The following is a 28,000-nucleotide window of genomic DNA, read 5'->3' as shown; positions in this document are numbered from 1 at the left end:
GGGAGTGGGGAGTGGGGCGGGGGTGGGGCTGGTGGAAGCGCGGCGCGGTGGGCGCGGTGGGCGCGGAGCGGCGCGGGGCGGGACTGCAGGTGGATGGGGGGCGGCGGGCGAAGGGCTGCTGGCCCGAGGCCAGAAGGCGTAGGCCCGGAGGTGGAGCAAGGAGCCAAGGGCGCGGGGCGAGGCCAGGCTCAGGCGCCAGCCCCACCACGAGACCCTGTGGGCTGGGCTCGGGGTTCCCGGCCATGTTGGTGGCGCAGAAGTGCAGGCCGGGCAAGGGCGAGCGTGGCGCCGCCCGTGCGTGTCTCCAGCCCGGTTGCAGGCGCCGAAGGCCCGCTACTGGGCCGTGTGGGCGAGTGTCCCCACGGGGGGAGGATGCGGCCGGCGGCCGGCCAGGCGGCTCGTGTGTCCTTTCCAAGGAGACGTGGGAAAGGCGACCAGGAGGCGGAGGAGACGCCTCTCTCCTGCCTCGGAAAAGCAGGTGAGCGCCTTCACCTTAGGGCGTCGTGGAGCCCGTAGGTGGAAGTCGAGGACGGCCGTGACGTCGGGGTGGGACCGGGAGAGCTTAGCACGTACAAAGCGGGACTGCGCGACAGTCTCTCGGCGACGACACTGTTCTGTGTGTACGTGGTCACGTATCTTTATACACACGTGTACCACACATCAAGTACGAAGTTCAAGGTGTACGAAGTTCAAGATAAACGAAGGTAAGTGAAGAACTTTCTAGCACTTTCCCCCTCCCCCCCCACTGGTCCCAGAAGCCGTTTAGTGCTTAATCAAGCACACCGGCCTCTCGAGAGAATTCCCCTAGTTCAGGAAGGTCTTGCAAGAATTAGAAAGTTCCTGCCCTCTGCCCAAGGCTTTCCTGTAACCACGTGTTAGCGCATGTCATTCCTTCTTAGCCACGCCCTAGCCCACCCGGAGGCTTCCGTGGGCTTTCTGTGGCCACCTGTGCCCGCGGGCGAGGGTGGCCAGGGACGGGAGGCTCTGCAGGCTTCAGCCGCGAACTCCTCGGTCGGCTCCAGTCTGGGCGGATGGTCTGTCTGGGTTTCCCCCGTCCATCTCCTGAAGGATTCCCTTCTCTCCACCTGTGCTGGCCCTCTCCAGCCATCTGGGCTTCTTTTTCCTTGATTCACTCACCTGTTTTGGTGAAGCTCAGAAGAGGTGTCTGGGATATCTTTTTTGTTTAATGTTACTGCAGACCTGAAAATGTCTTTGATTTGCCCTCACACGCTCTGAGCAAAGAATTCTAGGTTAGAGGCTTCTTCCTTCAGACTGTGAAGGCATTGTTCCCTTGATTGTTAGGGGTGCTGTTAAGAAATTCCCAGGCTTTCAATTTATAATCCTTTACCACAGTGGAGGCTGGTTCCTCCCTGCAAATTTTCAGGATCATCTGTTGAAATTTCACCACGTGGTGGCTCCAAGTGCCTGGATTTTCTTTCACTGTGATGGGAACTCAAAGAGCCCTCAGTCGGGAAACGCCTGTCCCTCTCTCCCGGGAACTTCTTTCGTAGGCTGTTTCACTAATCGATCATTTCTACCAATGACTTGTTCCTCGATTCCACATTTCCTCTTTCCAGAATCCCTATGTTAGGGGGTGCATGGGTGGTGCAGTCGATGGAGCGTCGGGCTCTTGATTTCGGCTCAGATGGTGATCCCAGGGTGGTGGGAGCGTGGACCCTGCTGGGGATTCTCTCCCTCTGCCCCTCCCCTGTCATGTGCTGTCTCTCTTTCTCTCTAAAGAAATTTTAAAAAACTAGAATTCCTGTTTTAGGATGTCAGAGGTCTGAGCCTGAGCCTCGAACGTAGTCGCTGCCGTTTTCCATCTGCACCCTCTGCTCTGCTTTCTGCGGGATTTCTCCCATGAGCTTTTGTTTCCACCGTCACAGTGTCTAGTTCCCAAGAGCTCTTTCTTCCTCCACTCACGTCAGTGTTTAGAGAAGTGCTGCTCTTGCTTCAAGTGAGCAATGTCCGAGGCTATGAATGAGAAACACTGCAGTATCATTCTCCTGCCTGGTATGTTTGCTCTGAGTGATCTCTTTGCTGTTCCTTCCGTTCCTAGCTTTCAGGAAGACGCTTTACACGCCATCAGCTAATGTGTGTTTGCTCGTGAGGAGGAATATACCAGAAGGCTTTTTGGAAATATTAGACTTGTAAGTGGGACTCATCAAATTTGAGTTTGACTCTGGGGTGCTCAGGGGGCCTGTTGATTGGGGAGCCCCCCCCCCATCAGTATCTCTAAGCCTTTCCTCTGGGCTGGCCAGTCTCCCCAGCATGTTCCGGTGTCCTGCGTGCAGCATGCATGCCTGCCTGCGAGTATATTTTGGAGCCAAAGAGTGGAAGAGAGTGCAGACGGTCAGTTTTCTGGGTGCTGGAGACGCACTCCCAACCGTGCCTCTGTGCAGAGGCAGACTTCCAGGCTGCTGCCAGGATGGCACCGGACAGTCACCAGGGCCACTGCCTGTAATCTTAACAGTTTCTTAAACATGAGAATACCTATTCAAATGATGCAAGGTGCAGAAGACTCATCCCTGAATAATGACCAAATAGTGGCAAAATCCCAGCCCTTGTGGAATTCAGAAAGTAGACATAAAAATATGAGTAAATATGTGACTCAATGAAATGTACATGCAAGCAATACACGCACCTTAAAAGAATGATGTTGGGAGGGGTGCTGCCACAGGCAGGAAGCAGTGTCTGAGAATTCTTGCAGAGTGCCCAGACCACAGGCTGACCTGTCTCCCGACACTGAACAGTTTCTGTGGCTGGTCATATAGGCAACCAAGCAGGCCGGGACACCCACGAGTGACTGCCAGGAACGATCTCTGCCCCTGGGGACCACAGTGGTTGGAGGGCAGCTTTTGTGCAGCTGCATGCTGGGCAGGTGGCCCTGGGCTCCTCCCCCCCCGTACCTCATCCCTGCTCCCCAATAGGATCCTTGACGGCTGTCTGGTGCAGGGAAAGACGGGGATAACACAGCGTGTCAGAGGGTGCCGGTCCCTAGAGGTGCATCCTCTGACTGGAGGCGCTCACCTGACCCCTGCACAGCCCCTGGCAGGGACATAAAGCCCCAGGAGGAAACCGGAGGTTGCAGGCAACCCAGAAGCAGTGCCAGGACAAGACCAGTTCACAGAGCTGACCGCCAGACCCCTGGCCTTGTCACTCAGCCTGACATCCCTGCCGATCTGATGAATCCAATGAAACATGTTTGGGGTACAGTCACCCTGACCCTAGTGTCACCTGTTTTCTGGAAGAGAGAGCTCTCCCTTTGGGGGAAACTTTACCCCCGACTGTCGCACCCGGAGTAAAGCCGCTGGTGCAGGGGGCTTCCTCCTCAGAGGTTCCCCCTGTATGCCCTGGGGTTCCCCCAGGGTTCAACTCAGCAGGGTCACTGAGCTGTGGTCAATGTCCCAGATGTCTGGTCTACCACTGAGGACACTTCAGCCCACAGATTAAAGACTCTTGGTGTCCCAAACTCCAGAAAGTGGCTGCTGGTCTCTGGGTCTCCTACAGGTATGCCCGTGGTGAGAGCCCTGATGTGACCCCTGAAGTCAAGCTGGTGGTGGAGCCCAAGAAGCCCATCTGTTATCAAAGTGGCTAGTTCCTACTCAGTACTGTTTGCCAAATAACCAAATAGTATTTGATGGCAAGCCAGTAATTTATTCAATGACCAGAGAATAGAGAAGGGGAGCTTGTTCTCTAAAGGTTCCGTCTCCTGGATCAGGTCTCAGCGTCAGGGTTTTGTGGCGTCAGGGTACTTAAGGAGCTAGTGAGCAAGCTGGCGGGGTTTTTCAGGGAAGAAGGAGGCTTTCTTGGAGTCAGCGCAACCTCTGTTTTCCCTCAATGGGCACAGTGGGTCTGTCAGGGTGCTAGCGGGTGTTTTCTGTTACAATCCCAAGGTCACCTGGAGGGTTAGCCCGCTGCCGGAACTGGATCAAACTGGGCCTTGGGGGCTTGTTTAGAGCTCGTGGCTTCTGGCCTGGGCCTTAGTTTTGCGTGGCAAGCAGCCCCTGTAAGCAGGGCTAGAAAACTGGGTCATTGTGGCTTGTTTGGAGCTTGTTAGAGAGTTTCTAGTGACACGCCCATTGCCCCTGATGTGGCAGCACAATGCCACACTCGAGGACACGACCCATGGGGCCGTGAGGCACACGTCATCCTTCAGGGAGGGGGACCTCCTCGTCTGGGCCTTGGTCACTCTGGGCAGACTAACTGGCCAGATGTCAGCCCTCTCTCCAGGTGGCCGGCTGTGTCTCACAGCTGCAGCCCCATTTTCAGGCCACGTTGTCACTGCCCTTGTCCTGTCAGCCGGGTCTATCACCCTTGAAACTACCCGGTGCCATGTTTTCGGTTATCCTGTCCCTTTATCGTCTGCCAGTGGCTGCCCAGAAACAGGTATTTGATGATGTCCATACCCCAAGCATCTGGTACCTCATGAGTGGGGACTTTCTCCTCCTCCAGCAGCCAGCCTGTTCTTTCTGGTGTGAAAGGTAAAATGAGATGGAGTCATGTTTGTCAAGGAGTTTTTCAGATGGAGCCAGGGGCCTTCAAGGGGACAGCCTGTTCACGCCCTCACCAGGTAAAGCCATGAACTTTGAACTGGGCTCCAAGGACTCTGCCCAAACACCGGCAACGCAGCACAGAAAGACTTTGCTTAGTGGTAGCCTTAGCAATTGATTATATTCAGCCAAGATTAGTTTTCTACTGCCCACACCAATCAAAATTCCTAGTAAACAGTGCCTACAGGCATTCCCTTTGGTCTTTAAAAAGCCCTGACTTTTGGGGTGCCTGGGTGGCTCAGTCAGTTGAGCATCAGACTCTTGATTTCAGCTCAGGTCATGATCTCGCGGTTTGTGAGCTGTGTGCAGTGTGGAGCCCGCTTGGGGTCCTCTCTTTCCCTCTCTCTCTGCCCCTCCCCTGCTCTTGCCCTCATTCTCTCTCAAAATGAATAAATAAACTTGAAAAAGATCAAAATAAAAAACCTTGATGTTTTTTCCCTAGGAGGACACAATTTGGGCTGCTACCCAAATCTCTACTCCCCAAATTGCAATTCTGAGACCCGAAATAATGCTTTTGTTTTACTTCAACTCTGCCTCTTTTCTCAGTCAACACTGGTAAGATCAGGATCACGAGGGGTTGCAGGGGCCTATTTAGGAAGGTAGATTCTGCCCTGATCATTCCTGGATAAGAAGCTGGCCGAAACAGGGTCTGGGGGACTCAAACTTGATTCTGGCCCACTGCCCTGGATCTTCTTGTTTGACACAGCCCTACACCTTGAAGGCAGGGACCACTTGACTGAATGCCTGCTCCATGTGTACCCCTGCCCCCAGCCCAGTGGTGGCCCATGCAGATGACATCTGAATGGAAGGCCTGGGTGCATGTAGAGGGTGATTGGAGAGAAGGCAAAGTTCACAACTTGAGTTTATGGCTGGGGAGAGAAGACAGCTAGGTTGACACCTGGGGGAGGGAGCACCTTAGTCCCCAGGCTGTAGGAAAGGACATCTCCTGCCCCTGTGTCCCTTCACCATGGCACCACCGCCTGAATCAAACTGTAGCTGCAACCAGCACTGTGACCAGTAGCTGGGTCTGTCATCCTTGTCCCGCATTCTTGGAAACAGAAAAGTCCCATGGCCACGACCGGGGCTGGACTACTTGGCTGTGTCTGAGGCCACCGGCAGCAGCTCAAGCACACACAGGACACCCTTGTTTCTGTCATGAGCTTCTGATCAGCCCGAGGGCCACCCCTGGCCATCGAGGCTGCAACTACACAGTGACGTTGCCCATGTGACCTAAGTAAATCAGGTTGTCCAGTTGTAAACAGCTTTACTGATCACAATTCACATGCCATGTAGTTCACCCGTTTAAAGTGTGCAACTCACGGGTTTACAGTATGTTTACAGAGCTGTGAAACCATCACCACAAGCAAGCTTGGAACATGCTCGTCACTCCAAGAAGAAACCTCCTTTTTAGCAGTGCCCCACCACACCCCTTCTGCAACCCCTGGCGATTACTAATCTGATTTCTGCCGCTATGGATCTGCCTATTCTGGACGTTTGTGTAAATGGAGTCATACAATAGTACAGGGCCTTTTTCACTCAGCATATCGTGCACCCACATTGTAGCAGGTGTCAGTACACCTCATTTTATTGCCAAATAACATTCTATTGTGTATTCTAATCCATTTTAATGCACCCATTATACAGACATACCACATTTTTACCCATTAAGGTGATCGGCGTTTGGATTTTCTTCCCACATTTTTGATACTATGCATAACACTGCTATGAATATTCACGAACAAGATTTTGTGTAGACCTATGTTTTCATTCTCTTGGGTATGTACGCAGGAGTAGAATTGCTGGGTCACATGGTCACACTATGTTTAACTTTTTGAGGAACTGCCAGACTACCTTCCAAAGTGACTGCATTGTTACATTCCCAGCAGCAGTGAATAAGCCTTCCAATTTCGCCACATCCTTGCGAACAGTTACCATTATCTGTCCTTTTCGGTTACAGCCATTCTAGTATGAGGTGATCTCTCATTGTGGTTTTGATTTGCATTTCCCTAGTGACTACAGATACTGAGCACCTTTTTGTGCGCACATTGGTCATCTGTATATCTTTATTGGAGAAGTTTCTGTTCAAGTCTTTGCCCATTTTTTGGTTTACTTTTTAGTAACCGCTACACCAAACGTGGAACTCGAACTTACAACCCCAAGATCAAGAGTCGCACGGCCTTCCGACTGAGCCATCTAGGCACCCCTCCTTTGCCCATTTTTTAATGGGTTGCCTTTTTATTATGGAGTTGAAAGTGTTTTTATATATTTTAGACACAAGACCCTTATCACATCTTTTGTTTGCAAAAAATTTTTCTCATTCTGTGGGTTGTCTTTCCACTTTCTTCGTGGTGTCCTTTGGAATACAAAGGTTTTAAACTTTGCTGAGGCCCAACATATATATGTGTATGTGTGTGTGTGTGTATGTATGTGTGTGTATATGTATGTATATATATATGTATGTATGTGTGTGTATATGTGTATGTATATATATGTATACATATATATGTATATGTACATATATATGTATACATATATATATGTATAGATGTATATATACACACACCACAATAAGAGAAACCTCACCAAAATAGAGTCCCGAGGCCAAAAGGGGGAGCCATACCACTCCATGTGGATTACAGGAATTGTGAATTACAGACCCAACATAAGAATCCTTGGGAATAAAGGATCATCAATTACAGGCCCCTACAGGAAGAGGTGAACATTGCATGTGCCCAAAAACAAGGACCACTCCTGCAACTCAGCCAAGAAACGCTCATCACCAGGAACTCTTGCTTCTCTCCAAAAGACTTTAGTTTGAGGCAGTGCCTCCCAAAGTCCTCCTTCTGCATAAAATAAAGTTCCTCTCCTCTGTTGCACTGGACTATAGCTGGCATGTCCCTAATTGCTCTTCTCTGCTATTTCCAAATAAACCCATTTTTGCTGGTAAAGTAAGTGACTTTTATTTTGAAGGTTAATACATTTGTTCTGTCACTTGTGCTCTTGTCCTCATGGAGGACAGCAGGCACCCTCCTCAACACCAGCCCTGGGGTCCCAGAAACTTCTCTCATGCCGGAACCATTTCATTTTGTGTGCCTGTTCCAGCCGTGTAGCCCACGCGGACACAGTCTCCTTTAGCACAGAGTTGGCAATGTTTCTGTTTGCATGAAAAGGTCTTTATTCCACCCTCAGCCTTGAAATAAACCTTGCCGAGTATTCGGTTCTGGTTTGAATTTTTTATTTACTTAAAACTCCCATTGTACTTTCCACTTGTAGACTCTGTCTTTTGTCTCCATTTGCAGAGCCTGCACAAGATACAAATGGAAGCCTGGTGTCTGAGCACTCGTAACTTACAACCAAAAGAATTTAAACTTACAAGGTCATTCTTAAAATTTAGTTAAATATTACTTTTATAAAGCTACCCATAATCTAGTATTCAGTAGCTACCTGGCCGCCAGTGTAAACGATCAGTACGGTGACGCACGCACGCTGTCTAGACCTACACGTACAAAAATTTCGGTGCTGGGGACTATGCAACACCGAGCGTGAGGGCCCGGGACGCACCGCACCGTGTGCGCGGGAGGTGCAGCCAGGGACGCCCCACCGTGAGCGCACGCGGGCCAGGGACAGCACAATGTCTCCGCGGCGCCGAGCGCGCGGGGCTGCGGGGGCGAAGCACCAACAGAATGCCAGCCACCACCGGGACAGCGCTCAGGAACCATCACTCCGTTCAGCTTCTTTCCGACCCCGTGGTCACGCTAGTCGTGCAGGACTGGGGGGGAGGCGGGTGAGAGACCCAGGGCGTCCCCAAGGGCGCACAGGCTTGGGACCCCGCGCCCGCGAGCCCTGCCCCGAACCCGGCCTCCGGGAAAGCCGCGTGGGGGCTCGTCCCGGAAGTGGGGGGACACGTCCGGAACGGGGTGGCAAGGGCCGAAGGCTAAAGGTCAAGGTCAAGAAGAGGCCCCGGCAGCCCCTGGCGACCTTCCCGGGCACGTCAGGCGGCTTGACTGGGGTCCCCACGGGCGGTCAGACAGCGGCGGGCCTGGCCCTCGGCATCTTCAGGGCTGGTGTCCGCCGCCCGGGGCCCCCCAAAACCCCTCAACCCACCGCCGCCACCCGCGCGCCGGGTTTGGCTCCTCGAGCCTCGACCCCTTCCCCCGGCCTCGTCACGCCCTCTTCCGGCACGCCGCTGGTCTCGCGATGCCCTCGCCTTCTCGCGACGCCGGCCAGGAGGCGGGCCGGGCCCTGACTGGCGGAGCCGGGGGCGGCTCCGCGGGGCGGGGCGACTCGTCCCAGAGCGCCATGGCCGCCCTGCGCGCCCTGCTACGCTGCGTCCGCGGCCCGCTGCGCCCCCGGCTCGGCTGCGCGGCCCTGCGCGCCTTCGCCTCCGGTGAGTGCGGGGCCGAGGGCGCGAACCCGGGGTGGGGGCCCGGCACCGCGGCCGCACCTGGGACTCCCGGGCCTGACCCTGCTTGACCCCGGAGCTGACCCCTCAGTACCCGCAGTCGCCGCCAGGGCCTGACCCCGCCCCTCAGCACCTGCCGCCTCCCCCGCTGGGCTCTGGGGTTACTGGTGCCCCCTCGGTTGGGATCAGGACCACGTGCCGAGACCGCTGGCCGTTTCAGTTTGCTTGTTGGTTTTCGGGAGTTCAAGAGAAGGTGCAGTTGGGGCCTCGGGATTGGAAACGGCCACGTGCTTGGTCCGGCAGGCCTCCAGTGCGGGCCGCCCGTGTCCGCTGCTGCCCCAGGTCTGGCCGGCCCGTCCCGCACTCAGCCTTCAGCCGGGGCCGGGGGCCTCCCGAGGAGCGCTTGGCCTGTCCCTGAGCTGGGCGAATCCCTGCCTCCTCTTCCTTTGGCGGGTACCCACGCAGGTACCCACGTGACTGCCCGCTGCCACGGCCTGTGGTCTTACCTCCGTTTCCTTGAGGTTCGCTTCTGCCCCTGACCTGCAGTCAGCCGTCGTTTCCCAGGCAGCATTCGTGCTGCTGCTAAGTATTTTCCGTGTCGCTCCCCAACCGACCCCCAGGGTAGGTGCCCATCCTCACCCCACACACACCTGTGGTTTCCCAGGTTACACTTCTTCCTCTCCAGGCCTTACTGACCCCCCAAATCTGAGCGGCCTGACCCTCCCGGCCGCGGCAGTCACCTTTTCCCTGTGTGTGCCTCCTGCTGTGTTCTGTCCGCAGCTTGGTTCTGCCACCGAGTTGGCATTTGTTGAAGGAACCTATGTCCCCATCCCTTGTTTCTGCAGGGTCACGGGATGTCCCTAGTGCAGGTTCTGGGCAGTGTTGACCAGCACATGCAGGAGAAGGAAGGCCGCTGTGGGCTGCTCTTTATTGTTGGGTTTGCTTTCTAGCTTAAGGAAATGTTCACACCTCTGTGAGGGTAGAGACTGGTACAGGGGCCACCCATGAGGCTGAAAGCTGTGTGCTGCTGCCTGAGGACTGGGCCGGGGACATGTCAGGGTCACTCCGTCCACTGACGGGTTAAGTCCCGCTGGTTTGATGCCTACGTGAATGGAAATCCCTTGTCCCCTCTCACCCCAGGTGCTGACTTTGAGTACCTCATCACAGAAAAGAAGGGGAAGGACGGCAACGTGGGGCTGATCCAACTGAACCGCCCCAAAGCACTCAACGCGCTCTGCAACGGCCTGATGATGGAGCTCAACCGGGCACTGGACGCCTTTGAGGAGGACCCCGCTGTGGGGGCCATCGTCCTCACGGGTGGGGAGAAGGCATTTGCAGGTGTGTGGGCAGCATGGCCGCCGGTCAGCCAGGTGTCGGAGGGGCGGTCTGACCGTGGCACATGGCATTGTAGGCACTTAGACCTCCGCGGCAGCATCAGACGCTTTAGTACTTGGGGTTTCTTTAAATGCAAAGCGTAAACGACACCAGTGTTTCTTCAAATAACTGCTCTGTCTGTTTAACATTCAAGTGTGCTCCACCAGCAAAATGAGTTTGAGAGGAATTCGGGTCCCCGACAGTCGGGTTTTATGTGCGTTGAGGGCTTAAGTGACTAATGAATAAGCCTTCTGAGTCCCGCTTGCACCTGGTTCCTATCCCGCGGTCCCTCTGTGTCACCTCCGTCAACAAATACCATGGTGTATCGCCTCTGTCCCTGTGGCCATCGCCTCACGGGTCCTGCTTCACAGGTTCCTACACACTCACAGCTCCCATAGCAACATGGGGTCTCTGCTCTCGTAACTGGGACCTCGTTTCCACCCCCCAGCTGGAGCCGACATCAAGGAGATGCAGAGCCGAACGTTCCAGGACTGTTACTCCAGCATGTTCTTGAGCCACTGGGACCGACTTGCCCGGGTTAAGAAGCCAGTCATAGCTGCTGTCAATGGCTACGCCGTGAGTGTCGGGCCACACCTCCTCTCAGCACACTGGCAGGCATCAAATAACTGATTTTTGTTTTGAAAAGGCCAGAGTGTAGTTACCAGCCATCATGCCCTTCCTACCAAGTGACGCCAAAGACCCGGGAAGCACAGAGCGAACACGTTACGGCACTGGCTTTTGTTAGTGGACGTTCAGCCGCTGGCTTTCTGGTTCCTTTGTTAGGAGAGCCCCTCCGTCCCCACCGCAGCCCCCATGACTCCAGGGAACGACTGCCTCTACTAGGATATAGGCTGCGTTCTGCCTTTTCTGTACAGTTTTAATGACTGCAGCCTGCCCTGCACCTGTAAACTGACAGCCTCTGCCGCCGTTGAGAGACGTGTTCTCCGCGTGGTAGTTCAGGGACTCTGTCCAGGCACATGGGCACTCAAAGGCACTGGGGCTGGTCGTAGCGAAGTGATGAAGGCAGCTCTGTTAGTGATCCTTTAACAAAGCTCCCCTTGGGTAAGCCGGGGTCAGCCAGTCGGGTTTATTGGACCACCATCCTGCCTGCTAATTCATGAACTCCCTGGCTGCCTTCGAGGCTGCCTTCGAGCCTGTGGGACCCACAGAGCTGAGAGAGTTTGCTGTTGGGCCCGTTGCCAGCATCAGCCATTTGTGGGTAATTTATGGGAACACGTAACTAACTTTGCATCTCTTGTGTGAATCTTGCTACTCTTGGGCAGGTTCATTTTAACAGAAAATTTAGGCAGATAGAGTGAATTTCTGACTGGGTTTCCTGGTGGCGCCTCATGTTTTGCAGCTTGGTGGCGGCTGCGAAATTGCTATGATGTGTGACATCATTTATGCCGGAGAGAAAGCCCAGTTTGCGCAGCCGGAAATCCTACTAGGAACCATCCCAGGTAAAGCGTGATGGCCTCTCTAATGTAAAGTCTTCCTTCAGATAATTCTCTGGAATTTGCCCACGTCTCAGGGAGTGACGGGCTTTTCCACCAATAGACAAAAGCACGCAGCTTGCATCTGACGAGGGACCCCGGGCTGCCGAACGAGCACTGGCCCGGCGGCCACCTTTCTGCTCCCATTGCTACCTCTGCTGGCCAGCACACTAAGCCCCAGAGGACACAACAGTGCTCAGACAGTGGCTCAAGAGCCTCCGGCTGCGCAGTCTCCTTTAATGACAGCCCGATTCCTTGTCAGACGCTAGTAGGAGTGGCCGGCTGCATATTGCATTATAGTTGCAGTGATTCTGGCTTGTGACCCCAGGTTCAACAGAGCAGGGAATCAGATACCGCACAAGGAGGCTGACGGGATCCGTGGGCAAACAGTGACTCCTCTGTGCCCTGGGGACCACTTGATGAGGACTCCTGGCTCACTTCCCCACAGGGTCTCTGCCCTGCACGTACAGCCTGGAGCTTACAGTATCTCCTGAGCAGCCCGGCAGGCAGGGAGCAGCTGTGGGGTCAGATACGGGCAAGGAAAGCCCTGGATGAGCTCTGCTGACCACCGGGCTCTTCTGTCCTTGTGCCCAAGGCCTGCGCTTCCTTGAAATAGTACCTGAGCCTGAGTACCTGGGGTATCTCCCTCAGGTGGTCCCCTTGGCTCATCCTGGCAGCCTGGGGTTCAGCGTGGGGCAGATGACTGGGCAGATCGCTGTTTTTCCAGCTGCAGAGTGTCAAGTGAGCAGGAGGGTGAGTGGGGTGCACAGAAGCCAGCACTGGAGATAAAGACACACTCAGCAGCCCAGGAGGTGGAGCCCTTGGCCTCACTCCATACCCTGAGGGCAGCAGGCCACTGTCAGAGGCCACCCCAGCTGCCCTCCAGGTTGCGCAGGGCCAGGGTCTGAGCAGCCTGACTCCTGCCAGAGAGCTGCTCATGCAGAGGACTCGGCCTGCCAGGCGTGGGGCCTGAGTAGGAAAAGGAGCCTCCCCTGAGGGCTTTAAGTTGCCTCCATTCTGCCCACCTGCCCCACCCACGGGGCCCATCTTCACCCCTCAGAACTTGCTGGAAGTGTGTCTGTAGCGTCTTGGCTTGCACTGGCCATGAACTGGCTGTGACCTGCAGCCTTCTGTGCCTGCAGGTGCAGGGGGCACCCAGAGACTGACCCGTGCTGTTGGAAAGTCACTGGCCATGGAGATGGTCCTCACTGGTGACCGGATCTCTGCCCAGGATGCCAAGCAAGCAGGTGGGAGCCAGCGCTGCCCCATGGAGCCGCCCTCACGGGGAGCTGAGCAGAGAGGGGAGGGCTGTGTCCAGCCGTGCTTTCCGGTGTCCCGAGAACCCCGGGAACAGCTGCCTTTGTTTTTTATTGGGAATGCCCCACGTATAAAATAACTAAAACAAACATCTGGTTAAAGAATCATTAGAAAACCATCCTGTTTCCCAAGCCCAGTGTCAGCGGTGGGGGATCTTGGAGACCCTCGGCGGACACACTCCTTCTCTGCCCCTGGGGGACTCTCTGTTCCTAATTTATGTGTCTGTGAGAGCCTAGTGGCCCCAGCAGCAGAGGGCATCGGCCCCACCTCAGGGATGGCGTGGAGCCTTTACTGTGTCACTGCAGCCCCTTGTTAGCACCCAGAAGACCCGGGCTCTTGGCACAGCATCATGACTCAGAAAAACATAACCAGTGCTGTTTTCCCATGTTATTTACCTTTTTGTGTTTTAGGTCTTGTAAGCAAAATTTTTCCTGTGGAGACACTGGTCGAAGAAGCCATCCGGTGTGCGGAGAAAATTGCCAGCAATTCCAAAATCATAGCAGCAATGGCCAAAGAGTCCGTGAATGCAGGTGGGGGTTCTGCCGGGAGGCGGAGGTCCAAGGGCCGGGCAGCACAGGGACAGTCGTGAGCCTCGAGGCTTTGGTTCTAAGTCATGCATCTTAACCCACCCTGGACAGAAATCACGAGGTTCTTCATGTTGTGATCCTGGCTCTTTGTAGAGTTCTAGTGTTTGGTTGCTGGCTACAGATTCTCCTGAAACCTTCTGAGTCCCCTTGCTGTCACAACCCAAGGAAGGAGCCAGCCTGAGGGACAGAGGGTGACGAGCTCTGGGTTACAGGGAAATGGGTGGGATGGGCAGGATGGTCCTGGCTCCTGAGAAAGTCGGCTCAGCCCCCAGAACCTGGTGGGGGATGCTTCCCTGTCCACAGCAGGGTGTGGGCTGTGCCGTGGGCAGGGCCGGGCGGGTAGTATAGGCTCGTGGACACCCTTGTGAACCGGGGTCAGCGTGCCTGCTGCCCCTCGTGGCTCCAGACTCCATCTGCTCTCTACCGGCCAAGCAGCTGTGGCCCTTCTGAGAATTTCTGGAGTTTTAACGGAGCACGTGGTCCAGGCATTGGGGGGTCTTGCCTGGTGCTGCCTAGAAGATTGTGGGCCCGAGATGGCTGCTGAGGCCCCGGGGCCTGCACTCATATGCGGGAAAGCTGGTCACCCTGGGCTGCCGCCACCTTACTGGAGTGAGCTGGTGTTTGTGACGCTTCACTGCGGGGGTGTGTGGGTAGCACACACTCCAGAAGCGGACGCTGCTGTTCCTGCAGAGTGTCCGTGAGGCCACAGTCAGAGGCACCTGCCACCGTTCCACCCCTCGCCCAGGACCTGATGCTCCTGGGGCTCAGCCAAGAGAAACACTGCACCTTCGCCAGAAAGACGGGGCCCAGAGCAATGGCGTTCTTACTGCCCGGGACTCCAGGACTCTGTTCTGGCACAATGTTCCTTTTTCTGGTTTTGATTCCCTTTTTTGTTTTTAATAAATCCTTTTTTTTCTTCTTTTTTTGTAATTTTTATTTCTTTTGAGAGAAAGCACAAGCAGGGGAGGGGCAGAGGGAGAGGGAAAATCCCCAACAGGCTCCACACTGTCCGCGCAGAGGCTGACACAGGACTCAGTCCCACGAACCATGAGATCATGACCTGAGCCAAAGTCCGAGGCTCCACTGACTGAGCCACCCAGGCACCCCTTTAATTCTTATTTTTTTAATGTTTTGTGAAATACATCTACTTCTGTAGGCTCCCAGATTCTCTTGGGATTGGACAGAGTTGGTCGTTAAACTCTTACTCATTTCCTCATGCCTCTGTTTTTTCGGCCACTGGGCAGGAAGCTCAGGAAGCCCTCTGAGCAGGTGGCTTTGCTGATGTCTCAGCCAGGGAGGGTTTCCCAGGCTGCGGTCTCAATCAGGGTGAAATGGAGGTTGATGTGGGTCAGCGGGAAATGTTCCCTATCGCTGTAAAAAATTTATATGTTCCCACATCTAACACCGGAGTTCATGACTTAAGGATTTTCTTTTTCAGCTTTTGAAATGACATTAACAGAGGGAAACAAGTTGGAGAAGAAGCTCTTCTATTCAACGTTCGCTACTGTGAGTAAACAACGCTCAGATGTGGCGTCACAAGTGTCCCAGCCATAAAAATCACGGAGAATTTCCTTGTAGATTTTTTCATTAGATACCATTTCTCTTTGGTTGAACCATTCACTCCCTCAGTAACTGGATCAGATGTATCCTGTCTGTGAGCATGATTTTCACAAATAAGTGCAGCGTATGGAAGCTCTTACAGGGTGGCTTCCTGTTACGGAAGGTCTTAGGAACTGCACTCTTAGACAGCAAGCTCCCGCACGTAAATGCAGTCCGCTTGCCCATAATTTTCCTAGATCTGTCAAATTGCTGGGAACGGAATTTGAATGTGTTCTGAAACTGCAACCCAGAGCTTCAGAGCAGTGTTTTCTAGGATTTCTGACAGTGACCGAAAGGTGGTCAGTCTTGTAATGGTCATTAAAACCTCTTTTTTATCAGAAAGTCTTATGTAGGTGTTTCATAAAAAAGAGATCAGAAATAGCTTTGCCTGTCGAGGGAGTGAAGGTATGCGTGTGCACGTGTGTGCACATGCGCGTGCAGGGAAGGGTGTGTGTGTACGTGTGTGCACATGCGCGCTCGCAGAGAAAGGTGCAAGGTGGGCTTGCACTCCGTGTCCTGCTCCCTGGCACTCAGGATACTCGTTGACACAGACCGCCACTAAACCAGGTGCAGAACAGGTGAATGACCCAAACACGTGCATCTGAGCTTCTCTGTGGATGAGAGTTTATTTGACATGTAAATCAGTGGCCCCGGAATGATCAGACCTGGGGCTGAGTGACATATAAAACCGTCATTTCCAGGCCAACCCTAAGTGGTCAGGGAATCTGGGTCACTCCCAGGTTTCCAGGCGATCCCAATGCAGGGCCCTCCCTCCCGGTGCCCCCACCACTCTGGAAATCGGAGGGCAGAGGAACCCGACAGACTGAGCAAACCCCAGACAGGCTGAGCCCCGCGCTTGACAAATGTCCATCTCCGCCTTTTTTCCCTTTCCCACCAGGAAGACCGGAAGGAAGGGATGACTGCATTTGTGGAAAAGAGAAAGGCCAGTTTCAAAGACCAGTGAGCGCCTCTGTCTCCGCCTTGAAGTCTCTACTTAAAGAGAGAAAATACAGTCTGACAGTTTTAGAAGCAAATCAGTCCTTCTCTGGTAAAGGGCTGTGTGGGTGACACTCAGCTCCTCGGGGCTCGTGCTCTCAGTGGTGGGCAGTCTGAACCCAGCAGCCGTGAGAATCGGCACTTGGAGTGTGTTCACGTCCTGACTAAGCATATTCTTCTTAATCAGATTCTGCTCAGGACGCCGGGGGGGCTCAGTCGGTTGAGTGTCCGACTCTTGATTTCAGCTCAGGTCACGATCTCACAGTTCATGAGACCAAGCCCCACGTCGGGCTCTGCGCTAACAGCACAGAGCCTGCTTGAGGTTCTCTGTCTTGAGAGTCTGTCTCCCTCTCTCTGCCTCTTCACCCTGCTTGCGCGCGCACACTCTCAAAATAAACTGAAAATAATTCTGCTCACGAGCCTTTGGCGTGTTTAAGTTTTTACTCAATTTCAGGAACTGAGATAGTGAGTGTGTACAGCGTGTCATGCTCAGATGGAAGTGTGTCCCCTGCTGGGTCGCTGTGTGGTTTCACAGCCAGCGAACGTGCCGCTCCGAGGGTGGCGCTGCTGACTACGTGGCAGACGTAAATCGCATCGTGCCTTTCTCCTCTGGAGGTGAGCATCACATCGCTGTGCAAACTTCCGCTTTGTTGTTGTGACAACAGTCACACAGCACAGAAGTCCATGAAGTAAGTCACCCATCACACAGGGTAACCACTGCTAACAGGCACGGGGCTTTCTAGATATTTCTGTGCACACACGTGCGCACGTGAGTGCGGAGCTCAGTGTTCTTTTTTATAAAAATGGAATTCTGCATCCACGCTTCTCCAAAGCGTGACTGCTTCTTCCACTCCCGTCCTACAAGTGCACCCTCTTCTCGTGTTCGACGAGCATTCTTTTACTTGCAGTAAAATACATGTAACGTACAGGTTACCACCTCATCCGTTTTTCACTCTCCAAGTGTGTTCGCGGTGTTTTCCCTGCTGCCCATCTCCATGCTGCTTCATCCTCCGAACAGAGACTCTGTCCCCATTAAACACTAACCCCTGTTCCAAACCATGACCTCTCAGCCTTGGTGCTGCCTCAGCCACCTTCTTTCTGTGTCCAGGAATCTAGTGTGTTTCCAAGTTCTGTCCAGGTCATAGCACACAATGGAGTTTGATTTCTTCTCATGGCTGAGTAACGGTCCTGCGAGCATCCCGCCCGATGGCCCTGAAATACATAATTATGCAGGTATGTTGTGGTTTATTTCCCCTGCTGTTGGATTTTAGGCTGCGTCCAGTATCCAGTTACCAGAACTGTGTGCAAAACACCATGGTGAGCGTTCTGTATGTGAATCCTCGTGCTTCAGCGTGAGCGTGTCTGTAAGATTTTGAGAAGTGAGCCTGTCAAGGGACAGGCTGCCTGTGACAGGGACCTGCCCTACCCCGTCCCATCTAAACTCGTCGGCTAGCCTCTCCCTGGTGCTTCTCAGGGCCAGGCAGGCTGAGTCTCCGGCACTGATGTTAGGCACCACATGCATCCGAACCGAACCCCTGGGGTGTTTGCTGGAATGCACGTGCCCCCAGACCTGGGCCAGAACCATGGGGGCCCTGGCATGTGAGGTCTCCAAGGCGTCCAGCGGAACCTGCGGTAGGAGAGCAAATTTCTACAGCACGTCTCCTCTGTTGGCTTCAGACTCTGGTGGGCCAGCTGCGTCCCCTGGATCACACCGTGCAGGGCACTGGGTAATGGAGGGACCCCAGTCACGGGAGGCCACCCACACCCCACCAGACGTCTGCCGCTCAATTCTTGGGCCAGCATAGCGTGGTGCTCCAAACCGTCCCTCACCAGGTCCATGAGCAAAAGCCCTGCAGCACAGGACGGAGACCCATGTCCCGCCTGAGAGCTTCAGGGGCGAAACGAGCAGTCACTACCCCAGGGCAGGGGCCCAGCCTCAGAACATCATCGGACCCTCTGAGGTGAGGCCGGGACGTGAGCATCTACGGGTGAGCGCCGGGCACCACGGGGACCCAGCTAGCTGTCGACGCTGGTGCATGTGGCACAGCAGCTGCCGGCTAACTGATGGGCCCGGGTGAGGGGAAAGCGCCCGCCGGCTGCCACGCCATCCCCAGCCCTCACCCTGCCAGCGTTGCTCTACAGAGACAGCCCCACCTGTCAGGGGACGGTGAGTGCTGCTCACAAACCAGGGCAGAGCTCTGCCCACGCAGGCACTCGTCCAGGAGCTGAGCCTCAGAGCGCACATCCCCGGGAGCCCTCTCTCCCTGCGGCTCAGTGGTGACCCGGGAGCACTCGTGACAGTTGCCTCCTCCACTGTGTCCTGCAGGTAGGTGTGGGCAGGTGGTCCAGAGGCTGGAACACAGCTGACATCATTTCCGGACGTGCAGATCCAGTCACAGTCTTGGGCTGGGATAGGGCCAGGAGTGTGTACCCCCCGCCCCGGGAAACGAGCTGAACGCTTGGCAAAGAGTTGAAATGACCTTCTGTAAAGCTTGGCTGTCTGAACACCTTAGATGACATGCTCTTGTGTTTTGGTTACATTTGTGCAGCAAAGCCGGGCACTGGGCCGCAACAGGATTTCTGATCCTATGCAGACCGTTTGCCCTGCAGGTATTAGCGCTGCGGGCTTCACCCAGGACCTGTCTGTTCTCCTGTGCTTCGTGGTCAGAAATCAGTGAGTTTGGAGCAGGCTCCGGAAGGGAGGTGTTGAGAGGCAGGCGGGAGTTCCCCCGCTCCCCGGGGCTGAGAGTGCAGACAGAAGGCAGGGTGATATTCTTTACAGATAAGCCTCGGTCTCAGACCATGTGACATGGGCAGAAGTAGGTACGAGGGAATGGGATTCGGGCCGCACCGAGCAGGCTCTCTGGGCAGGTCACCAGAAAGCTGGGCATTCTTCGGGCAATAGATGTGGAAATACTCATTTATTAAAGCTGAATGCGTAACCGAGGGTTTGTGCTGGATGGCATAACACCTATCGCAGATTCTAGAATGAACAAGCAGAGGTGTCCGAGGAAAGAAACCTGAAAGTTGGAGAAATCCATTTGTTTAATTTTTCACAGGCATGAGGCAGCAGCCTCTGTAATTTGATCGAGCGGTGTGCCCCAGGATTGTGAGGAGCTGGGGTTTTTCATTTTTTTTTTAATGTTTATTTATTTTAGAGAGAGAGCAGGGGAAGGTCAGAGAGAGAGGGAGACACAGAATCCAAAGCAGGCTCCAGGCTCCAGGCTCCGAGCTGTCAGCACAGAGCCCGACGCAGGGCTCGAACTCACAAACCGTGAGATCATAACCTGAGCCAAAGTCGGACGCTTAACTGATTGAACCACCCAGGTGCCTCCTGAGGAGCCAGTTTTGAGGGGCCCATCTGAGACTTGTCTTTACACCCTGTCTTAGCCGTGTGCAGCCAGAAGCCAAGAAATTGTTAAACGTTGAACATGCACGTCAGAGTCTCCGTGTGCCTCACATGTCTGTATCCACAGGGTTATTTGGGCTCCAGAACTTGGCAGAGACAGGAGCCCACCCCCTAGGCCTGGTGGAGTGAGAGCTGGCTTGGGGGCTCTGGGCTGAGCTGCAGGGAGGCTAGCACGCGGCCACAGGCTTTGCCGTGAGTGACAGCATCGCTGGCAGCCCTGAGCAGGACACTGCCCGGGGACCACAAACCCCGAGGCGAAGCTCCCACTCCCTTGGAGTTAATGGACTTCTGGCCCCATATTGTTTGGGATTTTGATTTGTTTTGAAGCTGAAACCTTGCCTTACTTATGTCTCTGTACCAGATTGGCTTCTCCCCTCATGTTTGCACACTTCCATTTTGGAGTTCAAACTGCTCAGGCACAACCCTCACCCAGGGTGGAGGCAGCCACCCGGATGGCCCAGGTACAGGCCCTGCTGGCCTTCCCCTGCCCCCCGCCCCCCCTCCCCCCCTCCCCCTTCCAGCCCCTGGCGGCTCCTGCCTTCACCCTGCCCAACCGGGCAGCCCAGGGCCCTGCGTTCCTGGCCCTGCCAGATGCCAGGCTGGTTTCCAACTGTCTCCTCAACCAGCCAAGCACCTCAGGGCCCAACAGGAAAACACAGAGACATCTTTTCTTTCTTCCTTTTCTTTTCTTTTCTTTTCTTTTCTTTTCTTTTCTTTTCTTTTCTTTTCTTTTCTTTTCTTTTCTTTCTTTCTTTCTTTCTTTTTCTTTCTTTCTTTTCTTTCTTTCTTTTTTTTTTTTTTTTTTGCTGTGGCTTTGTTGTCTTTCATGTACAGAACCTTCCCAGGAGAAGCCAGGCCTCCCAGCATTCCCAGAACCACAGGGCTGGGGGTCACGACAATAGCACGGACCACACAACCCTGAGTCCATGTGGCAGTGAAGCGAAAGAAGGTGGGCTCCAGAAGGAGAGAGCCTGCCCACGGCTCTGGGTCGGGCCGTCTCCCACTGGGCAGGTGAGCAGGGCCGCCCTGTGAGGTGAGGCCCTGGGGCTAAGGGCCGGCTGGAGCTGAACAGGATCCCCATCTGCACACTGGGCAGTGAGGTTTGGTGGTGGGTCTTTACGTGGGGTACGACCAGGCCAGCACACGTGTGCACATCTGCTCTGCTGTCTGCCCTCCAGCCTGAGTGTGGGAGCAGATGGGAAGAGAGTAGACACAGATTGAAGGCCAACGACAGTGTTGGTGGAGCTCTTGGTGTCCATCTTAGCAGGGCCCAGGAGCCACCTGCATCAGCCAGCTAGAGCTGTGTAACAAATTACCCCTAAACTTAGTGGCTTAGGGCAGCAATCACTAGCCATTCTCACAGTCTGTATGGGTCAGCTTGTCTTTATCCCACTGTGTCTGGGGCCTAAGCTGGGGCCTCCTGACCACTCACTCACTCCTCTGGTGGTTGGTGCTGCATCAGCGGGGCCTAGCTGGAGCCAAGGACCAACATATCCACCGGGAGGTTCTCCATGTGTCCTGGGCTTCCTGCCAATATGGTGACTGGGTTTCCTGGACAAGTGTTCTGAGGATAGAATCAGGAGGAAGCCGTGCTGCCTTTTATGACCTAACCTCAGAAGCCAGACAGCACCATTTCCAGCATATTCTATTGGTCAAAGCAGTTACAAAGGTCCACCTGGTTCAAGGGAAGGGAATAAACCCCGTCTTTCAGTGGAGATGTGCCCGTGGCACTGTGGGATGGCAGTTAGCTACCGGCTACCAGGATCAGGCCCCAGAACCTGACAGAGCCCTGGACACAGACAGGCTGTGGGGTGCCCTGCTGTGGAAGTGGGCATCTTCCAGCAAGGAGTGTACAGGAGGCGGTGACACCCTGAGATGGTTGGTGATCCTGGCTCTTAAGGAGGGAGCCCAGCATCCAGATTCCAGGTGGCAGGGACAAGGGTCAGCAGGCAGGGGACTCTGGCCAGCTGAAGGCAAGGTGCTCCCTCTGCTTACCGGAAGGAGCTGTGGATCCAGCACAACCCCCCCCCCCCCCCCCCCCCCCCGCCGCAGTCTGGACACCCCATCTTGGGAAGGTGGGGGTGGGAAGATCCAGTCTTGAGGAAGGCTGGCAGGTCAGGGCACTGCTGTCCTGGGATGGGGCGCTGTACCCCAGTCAGTTACCTGAGGGGTGTCAGCAGGCTGACGCTTGGGGGACAGGGTGGAAAACGCCAATGGGGTGCTCCCAGCACACCCACTTAGCCCAGAGGCCACAGCTGCCTGCCCTCCAGGGTTCCCCCACCCCAGGGCAGGCCGGCGGGTGTCCTGAAGGAAGAATGTTGGTTAAAGAAGTCTGACAGGTCTGGTCACCCGCCCTTCCCCACTCAGCGACACCAGAGACCCGGCGGTCTGGGGTGCGACTGGGGGGCTCAGCCTGGCCTGGGGGCGTAGCGGAGGCGGGCGGGGAGGCCGCGAGGGGCGGCAGCGGAGAGCTCGGACCACAAACACACGACGCCCGGGTCTTGGACGTGGCGGGGAACGCGAGGCCCAGGAGGACGCCTGTGGGGCTGGGCCGGTTGTCACCACCCCTGCCCAGGGTCAGCCAGCGCGGCTCGGAGCTTCCAGCCCCAAGCACGCCTCGCGCGGCCCCGCCCCTTCCGTCGAGGCCCCGCCTGCTCCGCCCCAGGCCCCGCCCCTTCCGTCGAGGCCCCGCCCCCCGCTTCAGACCCCGCGAGCATGGTGGTGCTGAAGGGTATCCCGGCGCTGCTGTCCCCCGAACTGCTCTACGCCCTGGCGCGGATGGGGCACGGAGACGAGATCGGTGAGCGCGGCGGGGACAGGGCCTCGGGGGCCCCCACCCTCGGAAGAAGCCGGGCAGGTGGCCCGGCCCAGGCTGTGGCCCGGCCAGGAGACGACAACTCTCGCTTCCAGGGAAGGGCGGTGGGGGCATTGCATGGGCCGCCCCATCCGACTTCCCAGTAGGACACTCCCTCCTTCCCCGTCCCGCGTCCTTTAGGCAACTGAGGCCCGGGCGGTGGCCCAAGCCCCTGCCCCGACCTTGGTTAGTCCCAGAAGGTCACGAGGACAGCGACCCTTGCTCCAGGCAGGGCTGTGTCCGGGAGGCCCGGCCCCTCCCATCAGCCTGGCTTTTGGGGGGGGGGGGCGGCCAAGTTCCCAGCTCTGGCCTCAGGCCCGGTGTGCTGTCTCCAGACCCCTTCCCAGACGGCCCCCGAAGGGTCACGCCAATTTGTTTGCGGCGCTTTATCTTTTCCTGGGGCCATGGGCCTCGGACGGGGGCAGCTTCTCAAGACCGAGCCGCCCCTGCTGGGTGGAGGCCGCGGGTCCAAAATCCGCCCTCGTCTTGGAAACACCTGCAGTTTCTACACCACTGGGAAACTCCCTGTCCCCTCCCCCCACCTCTGATGGGAGGGGTCGGAGAGGGCAATGAGCAGGTGACCCGAGGTCTGCTCCCGCCCACGAAGTTGGAAGATGGGCTGCGCAGACCCAAGGACCCACCAAGGGATGTCTAATCAGGTTGGATGGCTGTTCAGTTTTTGCAGACGTGAACTTCCCCACCTCCTCCATATGCAGGTGTGGCCCGGAGGAGATCCGTGCCGACGGTGAGTTGGCCACCTCTGACAGGGTGGATTAGGGTGGATGGGCAGTCGTCCCCGCTCTGGGCTCCCCAAGTGTGGCAGCTCTGTCCCCATCCCCATTCATTCCCCAAGCACCCACCAGTGAGCCAGGAAATCCCGGTACCAGGACCCTCTTCAACCCCAACCCCAGAGATGACCCTGGGCCTCCTGCTCCATCTGAGACACCACTTGGTAACTTCATGCAAGTGGGGAAACTGAGGCCCAGAGCCTCATCGGCTGGCTGAGCACGAGTACACCCAGGTCAGGTGTTCACTAGAAATCCCAGTACTGGCGGCCTGGCCTCACGGGCTCCAGGTGCCCACGTGCTCTGTTTCTAAGACCCTCTGACCCTAAGGGGTGGGCAGGAGGCTTGACTTGGAGAGTCCTGGAACCAGATCCCCAAGGTGATAGAGGTAACAGAGTTGTACCGAGAGTAGGGTCTGGGCAGGGGGGAGAAGAGCAGCAGCGTCCTGTCCTACCTGGGCTGGCACTGGGCTCAACCTGGGCATGGCTGTTTCCCCGCCCTCAGCGATGCCATGAGGGGGACATGACTCTCCGTGGAGAGGCGAGGTCACTGAGGCACAGAGATGTGAAACGTGGGCTAACCCCTCCCCCGCCCCGCCCCGGACAACGCAGGCCAGTGGTCTGAGGCATGTTCAGTGGGCTGCCAGCTCCAGACCCAGTGGCCTTGGCTTCCACTCCCTGCTGACAGAGATGAGCCAGCTGTGCCTCAGTTTACACCATGAGCCAGATGACCCAAGGAGGATGGGCCATGGGAAAGGCCAAATGCTGGGAGGCAAGGAGCAGCCAAGCCTCCGAGTGACGCGCACACCCTGCGTGTTAGTGGAAACTAGCAGTTAGGGGTCGGAGCCAGGCTTGCGGACAAGTCAACCACCAAGAAGAGCAGAGAAGACGGCAAAAGGAAGTGCTCTCGGGGTTTCTCACCAGCAGTTTCTGTATTTCCCAGTTTTGTACGATGCGCACGAGTTCTTTAACAATCAGGACCCAATTCTACGGGAGAACTGGGGCCGTGGGGACAGCCTCTTCCCAGGCCCCACTGTGCTCACCACAGGATAAGAGTGGCAACCCAGGGGTCATGTCGGGGGACTTCTGGGCTCAGGGAAGTGGCCCAGGTGCCCTTCCTGATAGATGACTTTGAGGTCACCACCAATAACCTGTGTAGTGCAGTGAAGGGGGACGGGCAGGGCAGGCCCAGAGCCAGGATGGCCACAGGGCGGGGAGATGCCAGTGTGGCCCCAATAAGTGTCCCCAGGCGGGCAGCACGTGTCTGCAGGGCCTTCTCTGTCCTGGGCCCAAGTGCATCCTTGCTGGCCAGCTGAGTGAGGCCCAGGGGGAACGGTGTGGACAGGCCAACAGGGCAGGTGGCACCATCGGCAGCCAGGTGGGAGAGCGCTGGAGTCTCAGGCTGGCACTGTGCCCTCAGGCCTGGGCATCCCGCAGCTCCTGGAGGCCGTGCTGAAGCTGCTGCCCCTGGACACCTACGTAGAGAGCCCAGTGAGTGCCTTTTCCACTTGCTTTCTTCTTTGTCAGACCTCAGGGGGCCCGCTTGCCTTGAGTGGGGAGGAATGTGTCCCCAAAGGGCTCTGACCCTGAACGGAGGACCCCTGAACTGTCACCCAGTGTGGGGGCCTGGTAGCACCCAGGGCAGCTAGACAGAGAGACCACGAGGCTGACCCCTCTGTGCCTAGGCTGCTGTCATGGACCTGGTGCCCAGCGACAGGACGAAGGGCCTTCAGACCCCGGTGTGGAGGAGCTACGAGTCCATCCTGTCCGGGGCCGGCTGCATGGTGAGACTGCGGCCCCACCAGGAAAGCTTCACCTCCTTGGAGGCCAGGAGGAGCACAAGACCGAGGCCCCAAATTCCATGCTACAGTGGTCTCAGCACTTGCCTTCCCTCCACAGAAGAGTGACCCTGGGGATGTGGCTGTGCCCTGCCTCAGGATCCTGACCTGGCTTCGCCTAGGCTCCCTCCCCCCTGCCAGCCTGTCTGAGCGGAGCCAGGGGGAAGCGGGGTGCCCCGGCCCCTGTCTTGTGGTCAGAGGCCTGGCCAATGCCGTGTGTCACCCCCACATTGTGAGGGGGTGGGCTTGTCCTCCAAGGACCACCCGCTGGCAGGTGTGTTGGGCAGGACCCACCTGAGGAGAGGATGCTTGGGGCTTCTGTCCTGGGCAGGCACCCTCCTGCCCTCAGGCCAGCTCCAAGGGACAGAAGGGCCCCAGGCAGGTGGCCACCACAGCCCCCCATGCTCCTGGCCGTCCAGCCCTCACAGCTCAGAGGCCAAGCATCCTTGGGACCCCAGCAAGGAGAGCCAGAGAAATGAACCTCAGAGCGGCCATGTGACCTCATGCCCCTGCTACCTGCTTGGGCCCTTGAGGGTTTCTGAGCAAGGTCCCTCGACCATGACATTTTGCCTTCCAGGACACCCTGGCGAAGTTAGAGAGGTTTGAGTTTTATGCGCGGGCCAAGAAGGCTTTTGCTGTTGTAGCAACTGGGTGAGTTCTGGCCAGGCCCATGGGGTCCTGCTGGTCCTGCTGGGTCTGGGCCATGCTGGGCCCTCCTCCCCACTCCAGAGCCCCCCCTACCCTCTGCTCAGCCCTGCCCTGACTGAGACTGGATGCCCCACTGGGAATATGACTGCCAAGGGATTTGCCTGATGACCGGTCCCTGGATTAGTCTAGCGCCTGGGGTGAAGGTGGGCCAGGTGGGTGGCAGAACATCGGGCCCCAGCCTGGTGCTCAGCTCACTTCCTTATGCAGGGAGACAGCCCTCTACGGAAACCTCATCCTCAAGAAGGGGGTGCTGGCCCCCGACGCCCTCTGCTAGGCCTGGCGAAGACCACAGGGCCCAGGAGGAAATCTGGATCTCTGAGCCAGACGACAGATGAGCTGGCCCCACTCTGGAGCACCCAGACTGCAGCCAACCGGGAGCCCCGGGGGGCCAGGCCAGTCCTGGGAGGGGCCTGGGACTGGGATGCACCCAATTTATGAAAATGTCAGAAACCGTAGTGCTTTGTCAGTGTCCAGAGGCCTCAACAACAGCCCCACCCTCACAGAGACTTGTTTGGTTCTAAGCACGAGGGAAGCCATTGGCTCCGTGGAGTGCCCATCCCTCCGTCCCCCTCGCTGCCTCCTCAGGTGGGAGGTGAGGCCTCCCTCCCCCCTGTAGTTTGAGACAAGAGCTCACACAGGTGGAGTGGAGACTGCGTGGGGGGCTGTGACTGTGCAAGAGGCCTGGAGGTGGGTGGAGCCGCTGCCCAGGTGGCCCTGAGTGGGGAGACATGTGGGTGGCCCTGGAGAGGACCAGGCGGGCAGGTGTCAGCAGCTGGTCTGGATGCTCCGGGAAGTGATCGGGGGCGGGGGGCACGTCTGTTATTCTCTGTTCTCTGTCTCCAGTGGTTGAGTGCCTACTGAATACGCAGCAGCCTGAACCATCCTGGGAAGTGGGCGGGTGAGGGGTAAAGGACAGGAGAACGCGCCTGGCCCAGCAGGCAAAGGGCCAGCCGGCCCGAAGCAGCGTGGAGGAGGAGGCCGTCGGGGCTTCAGCATGAGGCTTGGGTTGGGCCTCGGGGTGGGAGGCATCCTGCCACCGCTGCCCTGGACCCCAGGGTCTCCCCAAACCCTCTCCTTTCCCTCCAGACCTCTTTCAGCCATGTGTGTGCAGGAATTGGCATGACCAGGGGCCCTCCGGCCTCAGAGGCTGGGGAAGGGCCCCTGCTTGCGACCAGGAGCTGGTGTCCATATGTCGAGGAGAATCCAGAGGGCAGGCAAGCCCACCGGGCTGCAGATCTGGGGCTCTGCCTGAAGGGACCCTGCTCTGGGCCAGTTACTGCCGGGGCTTAACCTCAGACCCCTGGCCCCACGGCCACTTCTAGCCACATGAAGGCTTTTCTTTAAACAGCTTTATTGAGACTTAACTGACAGAATAAATTGTACACGTGTAACGTGTACAGTTAAATGCCCTGGGATATTTTCCACTCTTGACAGGCCTCTTGCCTCTGCCAGTGTCTCCTGTCCTGAGGCTTGCACACCTCAACTGCACGCTCCCAAATCCCCAGCTCGCCCGCCTCTTGGTGCCCTCAGCCACAAAGCCGTGCCTCTGGGTTGGAGGAAATGCCCGTGAGGAACCTTGGCTCCAGTAGTGCTGGAGAGAGACTTGGCCACAAACGCCACCCTGGGCTGCCTGGGGCTGTGGCCACCACTGACCTTGGATCTGAGCTGGGCACCAGTCCCCAACTGCCCGCACCCAAGCTGCTTGGAGATGCCGTCCCCGACCTGGCAGGGGAGGGATCTGAGGGACTGTGAACCCTCCTGTGTGCCAGGCAGGATTCACTTCTGCCCCCCCCCCCCACCACACACACACACACACACACACGTGGGTCTGGGTCACCCCAGACCCATGCAAGGTGCACAGAGGTGAGGCTGAGACTCACTCTGTCCTGCTAGGGCAGGACCTTGAACAGGTCGCTGTCCAGCGTGGGGTCTCCTCAGCGGTAACGTGGGGATGACGATGCCAGGCGGTGAGACATGAGCCGCCAGGCAGAGCATCGGGATGAGGGCCACCATTCAAGTCCTCAGAGGCACTTGGGACCCACGGAAGGACACAGGGAGCTCTGGGGCTTGTGAGGTCACCTTGGAC

General features: G+C 56.6%; 2 protein-coding genes and 2 long non-coding RNA genes across 5 annotated transcripts; 3 read left to right on the top strand and 1 right to left on the bottom strand.

Annotated features, from left to right (window-relative positions):
- The first annotated feature begins 27 nt into the window (after positions 1 to 27).
- On the top strand, positions 28 to 7,501 carry LOC123577269. Its single transcript, XR_006701794.1, has 2 exons — positions 28 to 704; positions 5,895 to 7,501. It is a non-coding gene; the product is annotated as an uncharacterized LOC123577269 (long non-coding RNA).
- Positions 7,502 to 8,800: 1,299 nt separating this feature from the next.
- ECHS1 (enoyl-CoA hydratase, short chain 1) lies at positions 8,801 to 17,254 on the top strand. Of its 2 annotated transcripts, XM_045439347.1 has the most exons (8): positions 8,801 to 8,940; positions 10,096 to 10,293; positions 10,778 to 10,905; positions 11,690 to 11,789; positions 12,965 to 13,069; positions 13,550 to 13,669; positions 15,165 to 15,232; positions 16,224 to 17,254. In XM_045439347.1, the coding sequence occupies exons 1-8, from the start codon at positions 8,853 to 8,855 to the stop codon at positions 16,287 to 16,289; spliced, it is 873 nt and encodes a 290-aa protein (XP_045295303.1). In that variant the 5' UTR covers positions 8,801 to 8,852; the 3' UTR covers positions 16,290 to 17,254. The 2 variants fall into 2 exon arrangements, with proteins under 2 accessions (XP_045295303.1, XP_045295304.1); XM_045439348.1 differs by lacking the exon at positions 12,965 to 13,069 and having other exon boundaries at positions 8,816 to 8,940.
- A 1,971-nt stretch (positions 17,255 to 19,225) lies between these two features.
- Positions 19,226 to 21,275, bottom strand: LOC123577273. Its single transcript, XR_006701797.1, has 2 exons — positions 21,167 to 21,275; positions 19,226 to 19,341 (listed from the first exon to the last, which is right to left on the bottom strand). It is a non-coding gene; the product is annotated as an uncharacterized LOC123577273 (long non-coding RNA).
- Positions 21,276 to 22,390: 1,115 nt separating this feature from the next.
- FUOM (fucose mutarotase) lies at positions 22,391 to 27,333 on the top strand. Its single transcript, XM_045439355.1, has 6 exons — positions 22,391 to 22,530; positions 23,261 to 23,329; positions 24,789 to 24,859; positions 25,054 to 25,152; positions 25,784 to 25,857; positions 26,122 to 27,333. The coding sequence occupies exons 1-6, from the start codon at positions 22,446 to 22,448 to the stop codon at positions 26,186 to 26,188; spliced, it is 465 nt and encodes a 154-aa protein (XP_045295311.1). The 5' UTR covers positions 22,391 to 22,445; the 3' UTR covers positions 26,189 to 27,333.
- Positions 27,334 to 28,000: the final 667 nt, after the last annotated feature.

This window comes from Leopardus geoffroyi, chromosome D2, assembly GCF_018350155.1.
Source record: "Leopardus geoffroyi isolate Oge1 chromosome D2, O.geoffroyi_Oge1_pat1.0, whole genome shotgun sequence".
Lineage (NCBI taxonomy): Eukaryota > Metazoa > Chordata > Mammalia > Carnivora > Felidae > Leopardus > Leopardus geoffroyi.
Note: the sequence above shows the minus strand (reverse complement) of the source record. Positions and strands in the feature narration are given on the sequence as shown.